We start from the raw sequence: 20,324 nt of genomic DNA on the forward strand, positions 1-20,324 counted from the left end.
GCGAAAATGAAGTAAATTTGCATCAGAATATAATAAAATAAATTTGTAAAAATGTCAGTAGTTTTGACCTCATCATAGCCACTGAGACTAAGATCCATACTCCTAGCCTTTTGCATTCTATTCATCTCTTGCTACTCAGGTCTCCTCTTGCTGATCAAGACTCGTTAAAGTCATAAGCCTTCATTCCTGGTGACATTCTCGTCAATCTTTTTCCAACACTTTATATCCTAATAATGGTGTGCCAAAAACGACTTGGTGCGTCAATTATGGTCCAACAAGGTCTTCTACATTTGCTCCTTCCTTTTGTATTCTCTGCAACTGGAGACGATGAGAAAATTTCTGTTTGTATTTAATGATCTAATCTATTTCTACATCTACTGCCACTTGCAATTCAATTGCACTCCAGTTGCTCTCTCTGCAGACCAACTGGGAGCCTGTGACTATATGGCAATCAGTAGAATCACCTTTAGGCCTTTTTTTTGATTGACTTGTCAGGGTGAAACGCAAGCGCCAAATGGAAAGATAAAATCAGTTGGCAAAAGGGGCACCATTAACATAATAAGAAAATAGATTCAGATAAATAACATGCCCAATAGAAAACTGAAATCAAAATAATTAAATTATAATATTAATATGGGTCTCCAAAGTACATTCTATATTCTGCAGTGCCTAGCAGTGGTGGAAGGCCTCCAGTGCACGGTGGATACTGTAGGGTCACTCTAAGGAGCCACCTTTAGGTGAGTGGTGGTGAATGGAATATTCAATCCTTCAGTGTTTAAAATGTATGCCAGAATTAATTTGAACATTCCATTCCAACCAGTAATTCCTTTACTCTCCACCTTTTGTTTTTCTCTGCCTGTTTTTCTTTCGTGAAAAAAGCTGTTGATCTGCTCTTCATGTTAGCCCCGATTCAGCTCCTAGTGGTCTCATGTGACTTCTACTGAAGGGCGCCTGTGAACAGGTATTGTGGGAGGAATGGGTTTGAAGCATGCTTATGGCAGACGCTTTCAATATAAGATCAAAATGCAGAATAATAAAGACCTGGGAATTATTAATTAGTAGTGATCTGATCAAAGGGCTTAAATGACATCACAAGCCACAGGAGCAAAGCTTGAGCAGTATATAGCAGCTAGCTGAACTACCCGCTATACGTTACTTTTTTTTAATAAGTGCAGCTTCATATTTTATTTCTGTTACATTTAGTCTTCGGTCATTTAATTCTTAGTCATGAACAGCTGTTGGTGTCACGAGCCCCGATGTTCAGTTGCAAGTTGTCATGTGCAACAGTGTTCAGCGCTGTAGGTTATCAAGAATGCTGCCAAATTTACTACTTAAGGAAATAGTATATTTACTATAATTGCCTTGATGGGACAGCACATTTGTGCAACAGCACACTTGTGGTGAGTGGTGAGACACGGGCTCAGTTCATCCACTCTGCTCAGCACCTTGTCAGCTACAATGTCATGGGGAGGCACCTGGTAGATAGGAGACCATTCCCCTGGAGGCTTCAGATGTTCCCATATCCTGTCAGGAGTTCACCAGATTAGTTGAGGGTTACTAGAGAGCTGATATCACCAGATGGCGTCTGTTACTTCACATCATAATTCTACATTTCAAATCAGATTTGCCTTTTGAATACAAATGTTAAAATTCAGGGTGAAAAGGCACTAATGAAAGTCACTATCCTTGCCTTGTAAGGTACTGGATTTGTCTTGAGGAACAGGCTCCAATATTTTCCTCTGTATATTAGTCTTAATGAATCTGTAAGCTCATGTACAAACAAGGCACCTTTGGATTCATTTAATGCATAAAGGAAAATAGCAGAAATCTTTATTTTGCCCTGCCATTTCTAACAACCATTGTTATTTTATGGTAATGTGATTGACAATGTAGACATAAAGTGGCAGCTTTATGCTTTTGGTCGGTTTTTTTGTTAGTATGGCTCAAAAGTACCTACTGTATGAATGCAATACAGAAGTTAAGCCGCCCAAATATAATTTCAGGGTGGGCCCTGAATCCATACATAAACTCTCCAGCTTAGCATTGGTGTGAATACAATTGCTTCACATCAACACTAACCTGAGTGTATGACTACATCTCTGAACAGTAGTGCATTGTGGTTTTCTAAAGCTGCAGAGCCTTCGTCCTGCTGCACATTGAATCTGAATTTACCAACCATTGAAAAAGTTGTGGGCCTCATGCCACTTGCCTTTAGGTTTTAGTATTAGAGACTCACTTTAATATGGAGTGTGGTTTGACTACTCACACTGGTGACCTCTGCTGTTCATTCCAGGGTTGCTGATACTGATCGAATCAGAATTCAACGGTAAACAGAAGAAGTCAGCTGCATGAGTACACAGACCTCATGTTATTGAAAGCAATCTCTGTTACTTAAACACTACCTGTTGCCTCTGCATTTGAATCTGGTCCACATTGAATAAGGTTAAAGTTCCTTTCTGCTGACTGTGAGCAACTTAGGGTAAAGGAGCTAGGATAGTTGCAACCTATTTTTAATGGATGTGGGCATACTGTTCAGCACAAATTATACTGCAGTTTTCACTCGAAAGTGGCAATACCATGTGCTTCCATTGGAAAAGTGTTCTATTCTCCAGCATTACATTCATCTCCTTGATGTGTTCAAAAGCCTTTCAAAACACTTAGCATGAGGTACACCATGGGCGATTTTCAATTACAATTCAAAACAAGCACAAAATTAGCAGAGTAAAAAATGCCACCCACCCATTGGTGCCGGCCTCAGACCCTAGCCATTTTAAGGTCCTGGACTCATTACGATGCCAGCAGCAGGCCACAGGTGCTAAGCAGGTACCCCGCTATACCTCACTAGTTCTGGGAGTGAGGGCAGGCCATCCTAGTGGTAGGCAGTGAGACAGAGTTTTTTTGGGGTGCTATATTTTTAGTGGTCTGCAGCGATCTCTTTAAGGGCTACTGATTAAGTCATTCAATGTCTAGCACAACCTGTCCAATTGTACCTGAAAATTGTAATCAGACTCCTACAACTGGTCTAGGACCCCCATTATCATATCTAGGCACCTGCCTGTTTCAGGGAGTGGCTGCTCACTCATTTACAGACCTGCCTGAAAACTGCATCAGGTGGGCTTTGGGCATTAAGTTGGTGGCAGTGGTGTCCTTCCCATGTTTCAATTAGTGGCCGCCTGTGTTTCAGCCAAGAAATGGGTGACCAGCAGTTTTAAAATTGCCCCTTCTTATTTTTCAGAGGGAGGATAGTTTCTTATGGACTTTACAACATTAAAGCTATTTTTCAGGCCACATGATGTTATAACTTTTCCTCTCAGCACTAAGGCCTGGCACACAATCTGGTCTATTTGTTGGAGGGAAGACCAGAGGCATCCAGCACAACAGATGACAACTAGTCCTTCAGTCAGTCAGCCAATACATTAGTTTTAGCTTTCCAGTGCAGCTATGAGGTCAGGAAAGGAGAGGAAGAAAAGAAGAATCCTGGGTTGTACTCCAGACTACTTTGCCAAATGGGAAAATCTAGCCCTTCATGTGTTGATTTCAAAACCCTTGTTGCCCTCATCCTTTTGACTAATACATCACCTAATTAAAAAAAAATACAAAATATTCATGCTTGATTGTCACCTTGTGTTATATTAGTTTATTCTAAAGCCGTTAAAGTACTAATTAGCTCCTGGCAGTAATAGAGCTGGGATTAGTAATGATCAGATCAATTTAAAACATGAAGTAGAGGATGGGGAAATTTTTTGCAAATTGTTTTACTGTTATTAAGATTCATAGAAAAGTGAGAAATTCAAATGGTAATAGAGACTTACACTTTCCTTACATGTTTCTTACAATCAGTTTAATACGTCACATACATATACATATACAAATACATGTTTATTGACATATCTATCTCTATGTCCATTATGGGTCATCATAATCAAACCATTGAGATTCAAATGCCCATCATACACTCATGCTATACATTTAACACGTGTTGTTCATATGTTATCTGGCAGGTCCAAGCTCACTTTGTTGCCAAGTCTGTCATTTCATTGTCATCTTTGATTTGATATCCTTGAGAAAATTTGGAATTCATTTGTACTACTTACCAACTGTATCTGAGAACTACAGTGTACATATTTGCAAAGTTTAAAGAAAAGTAGCTTGAAAACATGTATGATATTACCTAACAATATAAATATATAGAATTATAAAAGCATTGAGAATAGATAAGAATGATCTATAATAACTGTGTGCAGCAATAAGATAATTAGAATGCTAAACTACTTAAATTTCAAAGCTCATTTTGTTATTCCACTGGGAGTCCCACAACATTTGCAAATAAGTTATCATGATGATTAGCTATTTGATGAATGGGATGTATAGACGGAAAAAGATGGGGATCTGGGATATGTTTAGTTTAGTTCATTAACTGTCACAAGCACAATAGATGCAATGTATGACGAGAATTATAAGGAATATTAAAAAAGAAAAGCAGCATAAAACTCCCTGAACATTAATCATTCAGCTTAGTAGCAAAAGAAAAAAAAATCCTTTATTGACCAAGGGTGAATTTCTGTGGGGGTTGGGGGGTTCTCCAATTGTCAAATATAATATTGGTGGAAGACCAGGTGTTCATCGTCTGTCAAAGTAACAACAAATAATCAAGAGTGAAAACTCCCCTTGAAAATTCATCCCCAGCGTTTTCTACACAGCATTCTTAATGCACACTGTCGGTCATTGAATTTATTGTAATGTCACATCCTGTAAATCTTATATGTGCAACTAATGTTTATTTAATATAATTTGATGTGTAATAGCATAGACTTTAAATACACTGAACACAACATTTTTCCTTGACTGTTATCACATTCATCTGAGGCCATGGTTGCCAACAGACCTTTATCATGTATGTATCTTACAGTGTTATGGGTGGTAATTTTAACTTAACCTTATGATCTAGGTGTTCGCTTTTGGCGCTTTTGTCTCTGAGTCGGAACATTGTAGTTTGAAGCCCCACTCCAGAGACTTGAGTACAAAATCAAGACTGACACTGCAGTGCAGTACTGAGGGAATGCTGCAGTTACAAAGGTGTCATCGTGTGGATGAGATGTTGCCCTCTCAGATGGATGTAAAAGACCCCAAGGCACTATTTAAAGAAAACAAGTAGAGTTCTACCAATATTTATCCCTCAACCAGTCAATTTCCCATTGCTGTTTGTGGAATCTTGCTTTGTGCAAATTGGCTGCTGCATTTCTTACATTACAACTGTGACCACACTTCAAAAGCACTTTATCCTGAAATCGCGATAGGTGCTACATAAATGCAAATCTTTCTTTTTTTTAAAGCTGCCTAATGAGCTGAGGTCAGATGCCCATTTGACACTCTGCTTGATTTCACTCTCACTAAAATGGGTGGCGGATCTGAACCCACCCATTTCCAAACCTAGTGTGTCATGTTAAATTTATCCCAGTCGATTTGGCCTGGTCTGCACGGAATGTCCTCAAGGCCCTACGAGAAAAGGAGACGGTGGATCCTGTCGGATGGTTCCCTGAGCAAACCGCCAAAGTCATTTGGCGGAATGCCTCATCACCAGAACTTTCAAACAAGCACCAAGATGTAGCTTGGCTGGTGGTGAGAAGAGCCCTCCCCATCAGATCCTTCCTGCATGCCCGAAGTCTCACCCCCTCCGCACAATGCCCTCGCGGTGGCTGTGGTAGGGAAGAGACGGTTGCCCACCTCCTTCTGGAATGTGTCTGCAAAGCAGGTGTGGAAAGAGATGCAGTGATTTTTGTCGAGGTTCATCCCAAGCAGCTCTGTAACACAGGAGTCTGTGCTCTACGGGCTGTTCCCAGGGACACAAAGGTCAGTAATGCTCTGAAATTGTTGGACTCAAGGTTGAGTCCACGAGTGCCTAATCAAAAGATCAGGTGCTGCTCCTCGAGCTTGTGTTGATGTTCCCTGGAACACTGCAGCAGGCCAAAGACAGAAATGTGGGCATGAGAGCAAGGGGGTGTGTTGAAAAGACATGCAACCGGAAGCTCGGGGTCATGAATTTGGACTGAGTAGAGGATATTTTAGGTCTAACTGTCAAATGAAAGTATTAAACAATAGATGAACTAAGAAACTAAATAACAACAATATTATGTATATATTTCCAGTAAATGTTAGAAAATGCGAATCTTCTCGGACGAGGAAAATAATGAATGGAGATATGATTTAGAATGCAGCTGGGTTTTTATTTCTTTTATATCATGACTGAATTTTAAAAAAATTACCAAGCAAACCAAAGACAAAAATATTTGTTTTTGTCACAGAGTACAGATGTAAGTGGGAGTCAGATAGCTTTCTGACTAATAAGTTACAGCACTGCTCTGCTGTCAGTGTGCATTGGAAATCTCTTCACATTAAAGTGAAAGCCTAGTATAATGGCACTGTGATTGACTTTTTATTATCTATTATTATAAAGCTTATGTCTGTGCGAATACATGTCTGTATTTCGAACTGTAACATTGTAGACTCCCTTCAACCAACCAGATTGCAGAAGCAGAGGCTGCTGTTGGTTTCGCCAATAACATCTGGTAATTTGAACAAATCAGATCTCAGAGACCACTATCCTTCAACCTGTCTGTTCATCCAGATAGGATTCCAAAACCAGGAACAAATTAGATCCTAGAATCATCTCTTAAGGCACTTGTCAGATCCTAGAGTTCTCTCGATGGTGTAATTTCTAATTGGTCATTTTAATGATTGACTCAGTCATATTTTACCAAAAACATTTCTGTAGCATACAGCTACCATTAAAGCTCTTCACTCACCTTGCCATTCACTGGTAACATTTTCTCTTCCATTTTCCAGTTGGCCAGATGTATTTCCTCTGTCCACACAAAATCAACAGCCTTGACCCTTGACTGTTGATAGCAACTAGTACCATATCCAGCCATACCACAACTCCAGGGACTGCCCAATTCAAGTCCAAATTGGAGAATACATATATTTACATAGCAGGCCAAGGCATAGGCATGGTGACAACTCTATCTCTCTGCATTTTCCTGTTTGTCTATCCATTGGCTCTGTGCTTAGTGCTGGTTCATTGAGCAACCCACTTTCCCTCTTGTGCCCTCCCGTGGCTCTGCTTGGTGCTGCACATTGGCCAATGTAAGATATTAAGAGCAGCAGAAATGAAGGGAGAGTAACAGAAACATGAGAAGGGAGTAACACAGACACAAAATAAGAAAATACAAGATTAAAAGAAAAGGTGGGGAGGGGTGGCTAGAGAAACCAAAACAAAGAAATAGAAAAAAACACAATTTTGAGAGTTTTCAGGGAGGCAAAATAATACAGAGAAAAAGTAATAGTAACAAACAAAGAGGAGTGAAATTAGTCTAAGGGAGTAGTGCAGACGAGTGATAGTGAGTTGGCAGGCCATTTTATAGTCTACTTGATTTTCTTTTCCATTGACTGCAATGCATAAGAAAATTGGACAGGGTGTAAAATGAGCTGCCAATTTACCAGAGCCCACTTTGTGCCCCTCTCCAATACCAATTTCACCCCCGGAGGAGCCATAAATGAACAACCAAGTGTCTTTATCTGGCCTTGCATATTGAGCACCTCTAAGATAGGAAACCGCGCTGCAGTGATGGCAAGATCTCCACAAGCCACTAAACATCAATCCTCTAGGAAACACAATTTTTATAGAGGCCTTTATCAGCAGAAGCAGTCTACCTTTAGTCTCTTAGGTCTGCCCACAAATGCTCCCAATCCTCACCCTTGCCCACCACTTAATCAAAGCCCTCGAGAGCCAAAAGTGAGAGCTTGATAAGAAACAAAGCAAGCATGTCAATTCATTACAAGTAACATAAATGGAGCTCCCTGCCCCAAACTACCCATTAGTTATGCCATGGGAGATCTAGTAGTTGAATTTAATTTCCCAGTACTGAAGGCATTCTGTTAAATCTAACTTGTTTTGCAGGAATGTGTTGACTATTTCTGATGTTCAAAATTCTCTGGTATTGCAATCAGATCATTTCAAGTATAAGCAACAAATATGATGGGAGAGTAAGGAAAGATAAATGGTTTTAGAAAATAAATACTTGAAGACAGCAAACAGCTGAAAGGCTTTGACAGCTCTGTGAAAAGAAAGGCAGAAAGACTTTTAGCCTCATCTTCTGAAATCACATCAGTTTCCACATGTACCCTGACGACACATAGCCCTACTTCACCATCACCTCTCTTGACCCCCACCCTTGACCTCTACACTTTAAATTGTCAGACTTGTCCAGCATCCAGTACCGGAGGAGCAGAAATTGTCTTCAGTCCCAGCCACTGATTCCATCCTTCTACCTATCAACTATCCCAGCAGAACAAAACTGTTCGCAACCTTGGTGTCGTATTTAACCTCCAGGTGAGCTTCTGACCACATATTTGTGCCATTACTAAGACCACCTACTTCTTCCACCTCTGTAACATCACCCAACATTACCCCTGCCCCAGCTCCTCTGTTGCTGAAACCCTTATCCATGCCTGTTGTTACCTCTAGCCTTGACTATTCCAACTTACTCCTGGCCAGCCTCCTACATTCTACCCTCGTAAACATGAGGTCATCTAAAACTCTACTGCCCATGTCCTTACTCACACTAAGTCTCATTCGCCCATCACCCCTGTGCTCGCTGATTCTCGGTTAAAGCAACACCTTGATTTTAAAATTCCCATCCTAGATTTCAAATCCCTCCCTGACCTCATCCCTCCCTATCTCTAATATCCTCCTGCCCCTTCTGGCCTTTTGAATGTCTCTGATTTTAATAGCTCCCCCATTGGTGACTGTGCCTTCTGCTACTAAGGCCCAAGCTCTGGAATTCTGTTCATAAACATCTCCACCTCGCTACCTCACTTTCCTCTAAGATGCACCTTAAAACCTACTTCTTTGACCAAGCTTTTGGCTATCTGCCCTAGTATCGCCTTTGTGGCTCAGTGTCAAATTTTCTTTAATAATGCTCCTGTAAAGCAGCTTGGGATGTTTTATTATGTTAAAGGCGCTCTATAAATAGAAGTTGTTGTTATTCTCTGGATATAATGAAGCCAGAGTGAGCTTCACAGGCAGTTATTTCTTTTGCACTGGACCATTGTTATTAAGAGTAATATTACAAACGGTTGAATTGTTAATTGAATTATTAAAATCCACCTATTTTAAACAAAGTGTTTTAACAAGGGAGTAAAATATTTTTACATACAGACACTTAGGGTTGAATTTTCACCATGGAGGCAGGAAATAGGAGCTGGGTTTGTTTTTGGGGCAGAAGCCTGCCTCAGGTGGGAAACTGATTAAACTCATGATTTTCACGTGTTTGAGCACTTAATTGATTTTGAGATGGGTTCCTTGTCCAAATAGAAACAGTGGGGGCGGAAATGAAGCTGGTTCAGATGAAGTGGGGAACTGATTTAGACTCCCCACAGCAGCCATCACTGATGCTACTGGCTGCCCTAAGGGAGAGATCTGTGGTTTGTGCCAAAGTCTGCCACTACCAGAGGGAAGCAAGATCAGTCAGGAGAGCCGGAGGCCTGGCACCCAGGGCAGGGCTGCCCATCGGTTCATTGATGCCCACCTGGATCTAATGTTGGAGACCGTGAGGGAGAGGAGGGAGGTCCTCTTCCTGGAGGGTGGCAGGAAAATGTACCAGCTGAAACCAAAGAGGCCTGGGTGCAGATAGCTGCCATCATCAGTGGCAGAAGAGAAATGAGAAGAACCCGGATTCAGTGCTTTAAAAGGTTCAACAATCTCATTCGTTCTGGCAAGGTGAGAGCAACCCCAACACTCCAGAAAGGTCTCAGAGCTTGCACCCTCCAGAAGACACACCACCTGAATGCTGCTGCAGAACATGGGAAGGGTGACTGCCCAGGGTATTTACTGAACCCTCAGAATGGCTCAGTCAAAGAGCTGCTGAGGACCTGTCACCGCAGAGACACACAGCTCCTAATGCATAAGGGAAGATGACGTTAGACACAGAGGACAGCATTGCATTTTCTCACTCTTTTGTCCTTACAGGATAAACAGGCACACAGTGCGAAGGAGTGGGCCCGGACGGGAGGAAGGGGGCCCTTCTTCCAATGGAGCAGACAGTAATGGAGATAGCCAGGAAAGTAGAAGAGGAGGCAGTCGGGCGTAGTGAAACGGGAGCTCATGGTCTTGGTGATTCCAGAGAACAAAGTGGTCATTAAGGGGATGCAGTGCCCTCTACCTTGTCCAATAGCATGTCGCAAACTGAATAACATTGGGTAGCCTCAGGAATAGTACAATATTAAAATCAGCCCCACCTATTGTTCTGCATCACTCAGAGGTTTTTACTCTCCTTGGCTAGCTCACATCATATCTCCTTCTGTTTCCTACAGGTGCAAATGTCTAACCCAGGGCACCAGCACCCTCTCCCTCTCCCTCTGCGGGCCCAGAGCAGCACGAAGGAGAAGAAAAGGCACTGTCGCACCTAACAAACGCACTGTCCACCAGCGCAGATACTCTCACCTCGGTGGGTCCTCGCGTGCTTGTAGATAAGGTGACACAGGGTGATGATCACAGCACTAGTGGGCAGGAGGGGGTGCCAGAAGCAAAGGGAGCTGTGGTCAGGTCCCCTCAGAGGAGGGAGGACAGACACAGCCTTGCTCAGCTGGGAACAGATACAGGGCCTCAGGAGTCACTGGAAAGAAGGCTATACTTTGAACAGCAGCAGGAGATGTGCTCCCAAATGTCATAGTTCCCTGAAGCACTGCGGGGTCATGGGCAGAGGATGGAGGAGTCCATTCAATTCATGTGTGCCACAATAACTCAGGGCTATGAGCACATGAGCTCCTCCATTGAGATAGTGGTCAACCTCTTGAAGAGCCATATGTGGCATCACTTGGAGTGCAAGCAGGAACTGCGCACTGAAGGCCACAGGATCCATGAGACACTGGGTAGTGTGGACCGGTCAGTGGCACAGGTGGCACAGAGCTCTTTAGAGGGGATGCCAGCTATGCCCTGCAGATGTCCTTCGCCAGGTATCCGGAGCCCCCGGCAAGGGCTGAGGACGTCACGGAGGAGGGTGAGGTTGCCGCTGTTTACAGGACACCCTCATCATCCTCAGGCTCCTTCCTTTCTGACTGAGGGACTATCTGTGCAGCAAGGCCAAGTGACAGAGGCTGCCTCTGCAATGATGCAGGTGTAGCAGCCTCTGGAGATGTCCCCATGGGCACCTCCATGACAAAGACGATTGCCACATGCGTCTCAGCTGCAAAAAGGGGCGAGTGAGCAGGCTGGCTGCGCCTCCTCCGAGACCACAAGGGGAACAAAATGTAGCAGTGGCTGAGCACAGAGGCTACCGTGTTGCATGGTGTGTCTTCCTACTGTCTCTGTCCACTGTTTTCCTCTCTTTACACTGTATAAATGATGACACTTTAAGTCACATGTCTGGGCTTCCTTTTATTGCTGCCATGACAGCACAAGTGATATGAAGTGATGAAAGAGGCAACAGGATCCTCCACAGTGAGGGCAAAGCCTCTGGGCAGATGTCCTTCCTTCATTGGCAGTAAGTGATTAGATCTTCCAGCCTGTGTTTTCCATGCATGTGTTAGCACAAGTATCTCAGACTCCCTTCCATGCCAAGCTACCAGTAACCTGGGTCAGAGGGTCCATAGCCCTGCAGATTACGGCACATGAGGTGCATATGACTGCTTTCGAATGAGGTGAGGATTTCTGCCTCAACTACCCTTTCAGGCAGTGAGTTTCAGACTCCCACCACCCTCTGGGTAAACAAGGTTTTCCTCATCTCCCCTCTAATCTTTCCACCAATCACTTTAAATCTACTCCCCCTAGTCACTGACCTCTCTGCTAAGATGAAGAGGCCCTTCACCTCCACTCTATCCAGGCCCCTCAAACTTTCGTACCTTTCAATCAGATCTCCCCTCAGCCTTCTCTGTTCCAAGGAGAACAACCCCAGACTATCCAGTCTTTCCTCAAAGCTGCATTTTTCCAGTCCTGGCAACATCCTTGTAAATCTCCTCTGTACCCTCTCTAGTGCAATTACATCCTTTCTGTAATGAGGTGACCAGAACTGCTAGCAGTACTCAAGTTGTGTCCTAACCAATGAGTTATACAGTTCCAGCATAACCTCCCTGCTCTTATATTCTATACCTTGGCTAATAAAGGAAAGGATTCCATATGCCTTCTTAATCACCTTATCGACCTGTCTTGCCACCTTCAGGGATCTGTGGACATTCACTGCTAGATCCCTCACTTCCTCTACACTTTTCAGTATTTTCCCATTAATCGTGTATTCCTTTGCAATGTTTGACTGCCCCAAATGCATCACCTCACACTTCTCCGGGTTGAATTCCATTTTCCACTTTTCTGCCCATCTGACTAGACCATCAGTTCTGATGAAGGGTCTCTGACCGGAAACGTTAACTCTGCTTCTCTCTCCACACATGCTGCCAGACCTGCTGAGAATTTCCAGCATTTCTTGTTTTTATTATGACCAGACCAGGAGGGTCTGGTTCCCGACACCAAGGGATGTCCGATCTTGATGTAGCTTCTGATCCCAAGGGGGTCCAATCCCTGAGCCTGTAGGGATCTGATCTCGAGGGGGGTTCAATCCCGGGGGTAGCTCTGATGGTGAAGGAACTTGGGAGGCCAGCAAAAAGTACTCCTGCTCCTCCTGGAGTGTTGTGCAAGCACTTGTCTTCTCCCCGAAGCTGCCCTTGCTGCGCTGCAGCTGCTGGGTTTCCTGAGGCCCAGCCGGCCACAGTTAAACCTGCAAAGCTGGTTAAATCAGAGGGTTCCGGCTCAATATTCTGCCCACGTTATTCCTTAGAAGAAGGGCAGCTTTACGGAAACAATAGAGGAATTTTAACTGGGTGAGAGAGTGGGATTGATTGCAGGTGGGGAGTTAAATGGGCAAAAATTCCAAGCATATTGGGAAGCTGGCTCCAACCCACTGACTGCCAAGTTTTACTGAGGTAGGACAAAGGCTGGGGGAGTAAATTCACTCTCAGAATGCAGAATTTAATCTTAAATGTATTAAAGAAGCCAGAACCATCAGAGCTACCCCCGGGATTGAACCCCCAGGCTCAGGGATTGGACCCCCTTGGGATTGGAAGCTTCGTCAAGATTGGAAATCCCTTGGCGTTGGGAACCAGACCCTCTTTCTGGATCGGGCATCCACTGGGGTTGGGGAACAGATCCCCCCACCCCCCACCCCTCCTTCCCAGCATTGGCCTGCCTACCCCAGAGTCAGGAATCGGACCCTCCTTCTGGATCGGACCCCCCCCTTCCATCGGGTCTGGGATCGGATCCTATCCTGCTATAGGACCTCCATACCCCCATGTGAGGGATCGGACTACTCTTGGAATTGGACCAACACACCTCCCCCTCGCCCCCACCCTCCCGGATTGGGGATCGGATGCCTTCAGGGATCAGAATGACCTCCTCCCACGGTTGGGGATTCGACCTAACCAGGTCCTATGGCCTCCGAAGTAGGAAACCTGTCATGCCCAAATGTTAAAACTCCACTGCATGTGGGAAAACCCAGAATCAGAAATCCAGGTTTCCTGCCTGCTACTGGATCTCCCCACCCACACCCCTGCAGGTCAGGAGGTTAAAAACTACACCCAGTGTTTCTTTATCACACTGCACGTTTGGATGCACCTGTGACAGATTTTTAGTGATTGAATCAACATTTCTTGTCAGCAGAAAACATGCTAGTGTAAATCTTGGAGCTCTTCAGCAATAGTACTTTCATAGGATGGGAGGAAGGACTTTTTATTTTTATTTTGTATTATCCAGAATATTGGAAATGATACAACAATCCTCAGTGATGAAGATTGCTTCATCATATTACGTTAAGATGTTTTCTGGGTTTGACCACATTGATTGGCTCATATAAACATTGGATTATGATTAGCATCTTATTTTAATGCAGAGGCAAAATCTGAAGCTCCTTTTTGAATAATATATACTTTTGAACCTTGTTAGGATCGTCAAGCACACAGACATATTAAACATTGGCAGGATGCTGTCATTAATTTTCTGTGTAATGGAGAGATACAAGTTACTGCACTGGAACTTATATTTATTCGGATTCAAAGTAGCACCATATGACAATTATTAAATATTTTATTGAAGCTAATGATCTGAGGAAGCAGTTTAGTGGGGTGCTGCTTGATTTAGTTGTTGTTTAGTTCATAAAACTACAAGGAGTATAAAGTTTCAAAAATGTACTAGATTAACTTTATTCTACTGGGTACTTGGCAAAAATATTAGTTTCTGTCACAGTCTGTGTGATGTTACGACCAGGTGAGAAAGGTGTCTAAGGGTCTTTCTCAGTCTTCATCTGGTCTTATTGTAACAGGATTTAATTTTTAAACACACTATGTTTTGAGTTGTCCCTTGGTGAATCCTTGTTCACTGCTTTCCAATTATAAGGCAAAGAAATGAGCATAAACAGACTTTCTTAGGTTTAAAGAAGAAATGTGAAATGTATTAAACTAAATTCTAATTTGGCTAAAGCCTACGGATTCACTCCACGCCCCACGCTAGCATGCATACGCGATACACACATGCAAATAGAGACAGTATAGAGCAGAAGAAAAATAGTGGAGAGGTTTGAGGCAATATCAGAAGAGTTTATTGTTACTGTACTTCGAGCTCACTGTAGTCCTTTTGTAGGTAGTCGTGCTTTTCGTTGGGGCCCAGTATTCTTCTTAAACCTTGTTCACTGTAGTAGACGTTTCTCTCTTGGGGTTCATGTGTCTTCAATGGGTCTTCAGTTCCGTGAGAGAGATGGGAGCAGACAGGAGAGAGATGTTCTCAGTCCAGGAGCAAAGAGCTTTGAGTTCAAATTCTCTGTGGCAAGTTCAAATTCAAAATCTCCAACAGCCAGTTAGTCATGTGACTAAACTGGTCTGACCACGTCTGTTTGTGTATTCGGCCATCTTAGCAGTTAACCTGGAATGCTCGCCTTTCCACCTTCAACGTCTCGTAATCAAAAGTCCACTGTGGATTAAATTGGAGCAGGGAGTGGCCGCCTTGTCCTTTCCAAGTACTGTCTGTTACTATGCAAAATGTCTTTCCAGTCAAGGGTCTGTTTTTTTTTTAAAAAAAACAAGTGTTTCTTTACTCCAGTAGCAGTTTAAAAATCAAGATTCATGTGGCGAAATTAATGTGACTCATTCTTTATGAAGGCTTAATTGCATTGGGTACTTGGCAAAAATATTAGTTTCTATCACAGTCTCAGTGATGATATTCATTATAATTTAAAGTTTGAATGCGATAAAAAAAATGCTATGGTTGTCCTTATGATAAATAGATAAATAGATTTAATATCAAACTCAAGTTTGGCAGTATTCTCCTGAGAAGATGAGACATTGGAGTAAATGTTTTGATCAGATTTGCTCTGTTTTGGGACATAAATCAGGTGAACCAGTTTGGAAAGATAAGGAAGAGATCATTACTCTGGATGTCTGCCCGCTTTGCATTACATGCACATTTGTAGAGGCAGAGAATTCTCATGCGAAAAGTGCTTGCCTCAACCAGGAGGGAACTCCCTTTGAATAATAAAACTTCCCGACTGCGTGTCCTGCATGCACTGTCAACATTAGGGAATGGTAAATTTCTGCAAGTTTATTTAAAGGATGCAATAAATCTCAGTTAAGAGTTCATAAGACATTTTTGACCAATTAGCTCAATTTTTTATTTCCTCTTTTTCTACTTTTTTAAATTCATTCTTGGGCAATGGGCATCTCTGGCAAGGCCAGCATTTAGGTCTTATTCCTAGTTGCCCTTGAGAAGGCGATGGTGAAACTTCTTTTTGAATCATTGCAGTCTGTGTGGCGAAGGTACTCCCACAGTACTGTTAGGTGGGGAGTTCCAGGATTTTGACCCATTGACAATGTAGTCCAAGTCCAAGTGCAGCTTGGAGGTGGTGGTGTTCCTGTCCATGCAGCGTGTCCTTCGCGGTGGTAGAGGTCCCGGGTTTGGGAGATACTGTCAAAGAAGGTTTGGTAAGTTGTTGCTATAATACATCCTGTAGATCAGGTTTGTCACTTTTCAGGAGAGACCTTGATCTCTCTCCCCATGCTCTGTGTGTGTGTGTCTCGTTCTCTCTCGCTGTCCCCCTTCTCTCTCTGTTCCCCCTCTCTCCCCCTTTTGCTCTCTGTCTGTCCTTTTTCTCTTTCTGTCTGCCCCCTTTTTCTCTTTCACTCTGCCCCCTCTCTCTCTGCTCCCTCTCTCTCTCTCTGCCCCTCTCTCTCTCTCTCTCTCTCTACCCCCCCCCCCTCCCCCCACCCCCAGACACTCAGTGGATGGTTGGCCAGTTGTTTTAAAAACATTGCTGTCGGTTTCACAGCCAACAGCTGCTGACATCGGAAACAGCAGATTCCCAACAGACGCGGGGTTTCTCGGCAGGCTTTTTGAAAAAAAAAGTCAAAACCTGGCAGAAAACCCCAAGTCTGTTGGGAATCCACTGTTTCCGATGTCAGCAGCTATCAGCTGTAAAACTGACAGCGATCTTTTTATAAAGGTTGCTCTGTAAGAAGACGACAGTGGGAAATTTCTCATCTCCAGTCAGGGTGAGGATGAGGAACGGCCCTGGGAACACTTCATAGTCGCGGGTCAGATGGAAACGTTTGGCAGGCCATATCCTGGCCCGTGGGCCATATGTCGGACAACCCTGCTGTAGATGGGACACACTGCAGTCTCGGTGTGCGGCGAGCAGACAAATTAGGAGCAGGAGTAGGCCGCTCAGCCCTTTGAGCCTGCTCTGGTGGTGTTGGAGGGAATGGATGTTTAAGGTGGTGGATGGGCTAGCGATCAAGTGAACTATATTGTTCTGGCTGGCGTTGTGTTTACTGGATGTTGCTGCAGTTGTACTTATCCACTAAACCCCTGGCATACCTTTCAGGTATTCATGCAATTTTGTTTTGTCACCATTATGTTTTTTTAAAAGGAATCCCCTTTATTTGAGCTTTTTGGAGGAAGAAAATATTAATCAATGGAGAGATGCCAAGCCGAACAGGCTGATCTAGAGTCATTCTGTGTCCAACCATTGGTACCCTCACAAACACATCTACAGACAGATACTTGCTTTAGCAAAGGATTACTGCATGAGGAAACTCCTATTCCCAAAGCAAGCTGGACAGCAGTCCAGATGGCACCACTAAGCTACACGAGTACCTGATCAAAGCTAATGTTGGATGGTTCATCAGAAGCATTCCAGTCATAATGTATAATGCTTTCAGTGATATTGCTTGAAAGAATGCTAATGAGGCCTTGACAAGATACAGCAGACCAGGGAAGTGAAGCCCATGTCAAGCATGATGATGGTGGTGGGGAAGAACATTGAATATCCAATTATTTTGATTAGACTTATGAACAGTTTTAGTTGTAAGACATTTTTATCCCCTTTAAGCTTTCTTACTGTTCACTGCTTCATCATCAAAGTTGGTTCTTGAAGCTAATTTTATTCCTCCAGCCTTTGAGCTTTGGGTTTGTTAGCAATTATGTAAAAAGCAAAACTGAAGTACTTGTTCCACTTGGAGGATAATAAACTTAAGTACATGTGCTACAGGCAGCAAAACACTTCACTTGAAGAATTTCAAATACATCCCAGTGAGCATCATCCTCTTCATATTCTCATATAAATAATATATATTAGTAATGTTTGAAAGTTTGGTGAGACTTTTATTGTCAGGTTGAAAATAGCTCCAATTATATATTGTAATTGCCCCTAATAAAACAGATGGAAGTATCACCACGTTCATATTACTACTTTTTAGAACTAAAACCTCTTCGACCCACACTAGAGTACGTTACGTCTGAGCTGACACTCAGCAGTATAAGTATTGCAGGTCGAGTTTTTTAAATGCTACTCGTGGACTGTCAGTAGTATTTTTGAACTATTTTAAACACAAAAATAATTGACAAAAGTGGAATTTAAACACTAATACGGAGTATCCGAAGGTTTACGCAATGTTATCAAGAATATAGATTTAAACAACTATTTTCTGTGCTAATTATCATATAAGATTGTTAAGCAAATTAAATTTAAAAATCTACTTCTTCACATGCTTCATTTATATAATTCTGAAATAAATATAACTGTAATATTACTGATACTATGTTTTGTGTAGAAGTTTAGAGCCACTGGCCAATTATCTCATTTGTCTTTGTCTTCTTCTCCCTTAGATACGTTGTCAGTGCCTCGATGGTCCCCACAGATTCCTCGCAGAGATCTGGGGAATTCAATAAAACACAGGTACACTGGTATAGTGAATGATATGATAAAAAATTCACTCCAAGTAGCTAGCCTCATCAACAAGACTTAACCACAAGCATAGCAGCAATAGTTGCAGTAGCAAACTAGTAAAACTAAGCATTGCAGCTTTAAATTGTTCCTTAGTTTTTTAACAGCAAAAAGAAAATGGACTGTGAATCTCAAGAAATCTTTGAATGGCACCAAAACTTGGTGCACCAGACAGATCCCACTGACGATGCCAATTTGCTGGACTTTCATAAATGAGAAAATAAAACTGTGTACACATGGTTAAGTTATGAAGGAGCTGTACATGAGCAAAGGAGCATTTTAAACTCACCAGATTATGTTTGATTTAAAGACAGCAAAAATATGCAAGTCCTTTTCTATCTCTCTCCCTCTTAATTTCTGTCTAGTTTTCTTCCTCTATTTCTACCTCACGCTTTCTGTCACCATGTTTGTTTTGATCTCTATTTCTCTCTGCTAAGCTCATTCTGTCTTCTTTGAACTTCCTGTATCTCTGATTCCATTCTCTTCATTTCAGCTTTGCTCCCTCTCCATTGCTTTTACTTTCCTTTGTCTCTTTCAGTGTTTGATGTTCAACTTGACTTTTTTTTTCTTTCACTCTCCATTTCAAAACACAGACCATTGTGCCTGCTCTTTTTGATGGACATTAACTCCAATCTTAGAAGAACACCTCCTATTCCACTCTTGAGACATGTCTGTGTCCCACACCCCAGCAATCTTTATGATATCTCAGAGATGTTTCTAACTAGTGCCTCTTCACCTAACCTAATGGAAATATTCACCGAACTAAGTTCTCTAAGAGAAAATGTGATTTTTTTAATTTGAATTCTGTAGCAATTAGATTACAGTACAAAATAATATGATGAGTTGTTACTGCAGTATGGGGCAGAAGTGATAAGGATTTTACCAGCAAGCCAGGATCAAGCTGTTCTCTCACCAGGGACAGTAAAACCTTTGTAAGAACAAATGTCTCATAATGTTTCAGAACTTCTTCAACCATTGCCAAATCAATCCACCTCAAACATAGTCAGGATGTTAGAGCTAGTGACTCATCTTCTTTGACGAGGAGAAAAGTAAGGTTTGGGTTTTGAAACATACTTCAAGTTCAGAATTTTATTTTCTAGAAATGTACCTTGACATTTATTGCACACTTACCAGGGCAGATGACAATCCTCTGAAGTTTGATACTCTCATTTTATTCAATAAAGCTATTCCAGACTTTGCTGACCTTGTGCAACATCAGCCATAAAAATGATTAGGTTGCCCACGCTGTTTGGAAAAAACTTAATTTTCAATTTTTTTCTCATAAATTGTTTGGAAAAAAAGCTATTTTCTTCAATAAAACAGACCCTCCTCCTTTATAGGTTCGTAATGGGTCAGTAAATTTGTTGTTTAACTGCAATTTGTTGTAACATGCTAAACTAACAAGTCATTATTCTAGCGATACGATAAGTGGAAAGTCTTAATGTTAAGTCAGTTCTGCCAGACAACATTAATCGCATTCTGTTAACTTCTGACTACCGATAAGATCTGTAATAAAGGTTTCACACTGACTTAGTAAATATGTTGAGCTTCATTTTATGAGAATATCCAGATCATTTTCAAAAGTTTGAGTTATTATATTGATTTATTTGTTTCTCTTTTTATTTTTGCTTTCTACATTTTTACAGCAATGCATGAGATGCAGTACATGTTGTATGAGCATTGTGTTAAATCATTTTATGTTTGTTTTCCTAATATTGCCGATTATCTCCGTGATGTTTGCTGAGATATACTTCCACAGCCAGCACTGGCCCTCTAATACCTGTGTATTTTGGTGATTCTTCATGTGCGAGTCTTGATTGTGAGTGTTGTTGGACTGTTTAACTGTGGAAACCCACACAAGCCCATAAACATAAACTATGTCCACGGATAATAATCCTGAGATGCAGTCTTGGTCTTTTTTTTAATTATTTGTTCAGGAATGTGGGTGTTGCTGGCTGGGCCAGCATTTATTGCCCATCCCTAATTGCCCTTGAGAAGATGTTGGTGAGCTGT

The 20,324-nt window shown here is 42.2% G+C and overlaps 1 protein-coding gene across 2 annotated transcripts in view; it reads left to right on the forward strand.

Moving 5' to 3' along the window:
• ksr2 (kinase suppressor of ras 2) overlaps nt 1–20,324 on the forward strand; it is a 490,636-nt gene that overhangs the window by 282,453 nt on the left and 187,859 nt on the right. For both annotated transcript variants that reach the window (XR_010977280.1, XM_068055178.1), the window contains exon 6: nt 18,194–18,263. Coding sequence is in view for 1 of the 2 variants with exons in the window: in XM_068055178.1 (XP_067911279.1) it covers nt 18,194–18,263 (70 nt within the window). In the remaining variant the exon portion in view is untranslated. The remainder of the gene's footprint in view (nt 1–18,193; nt 18,264–20,324) is intronic.

The sequence above is a fragment of the Heterodontus francisci genome, chromosome 23 (genome assembly GCF_036365525.1).
Source record: "Heterodontus francisci isolate sHetFra1 chromosome 23, sHetFra1.hap1, whole genome shotgun sequence".
In the NCBI taxonomy this organism is placed as follows: Eukaryota; Metazoa; Chordata; class Chondrichthyes; order Heterodontiformes; family Heterodontidae; genus Heterodontus; species Heterodontus francisci.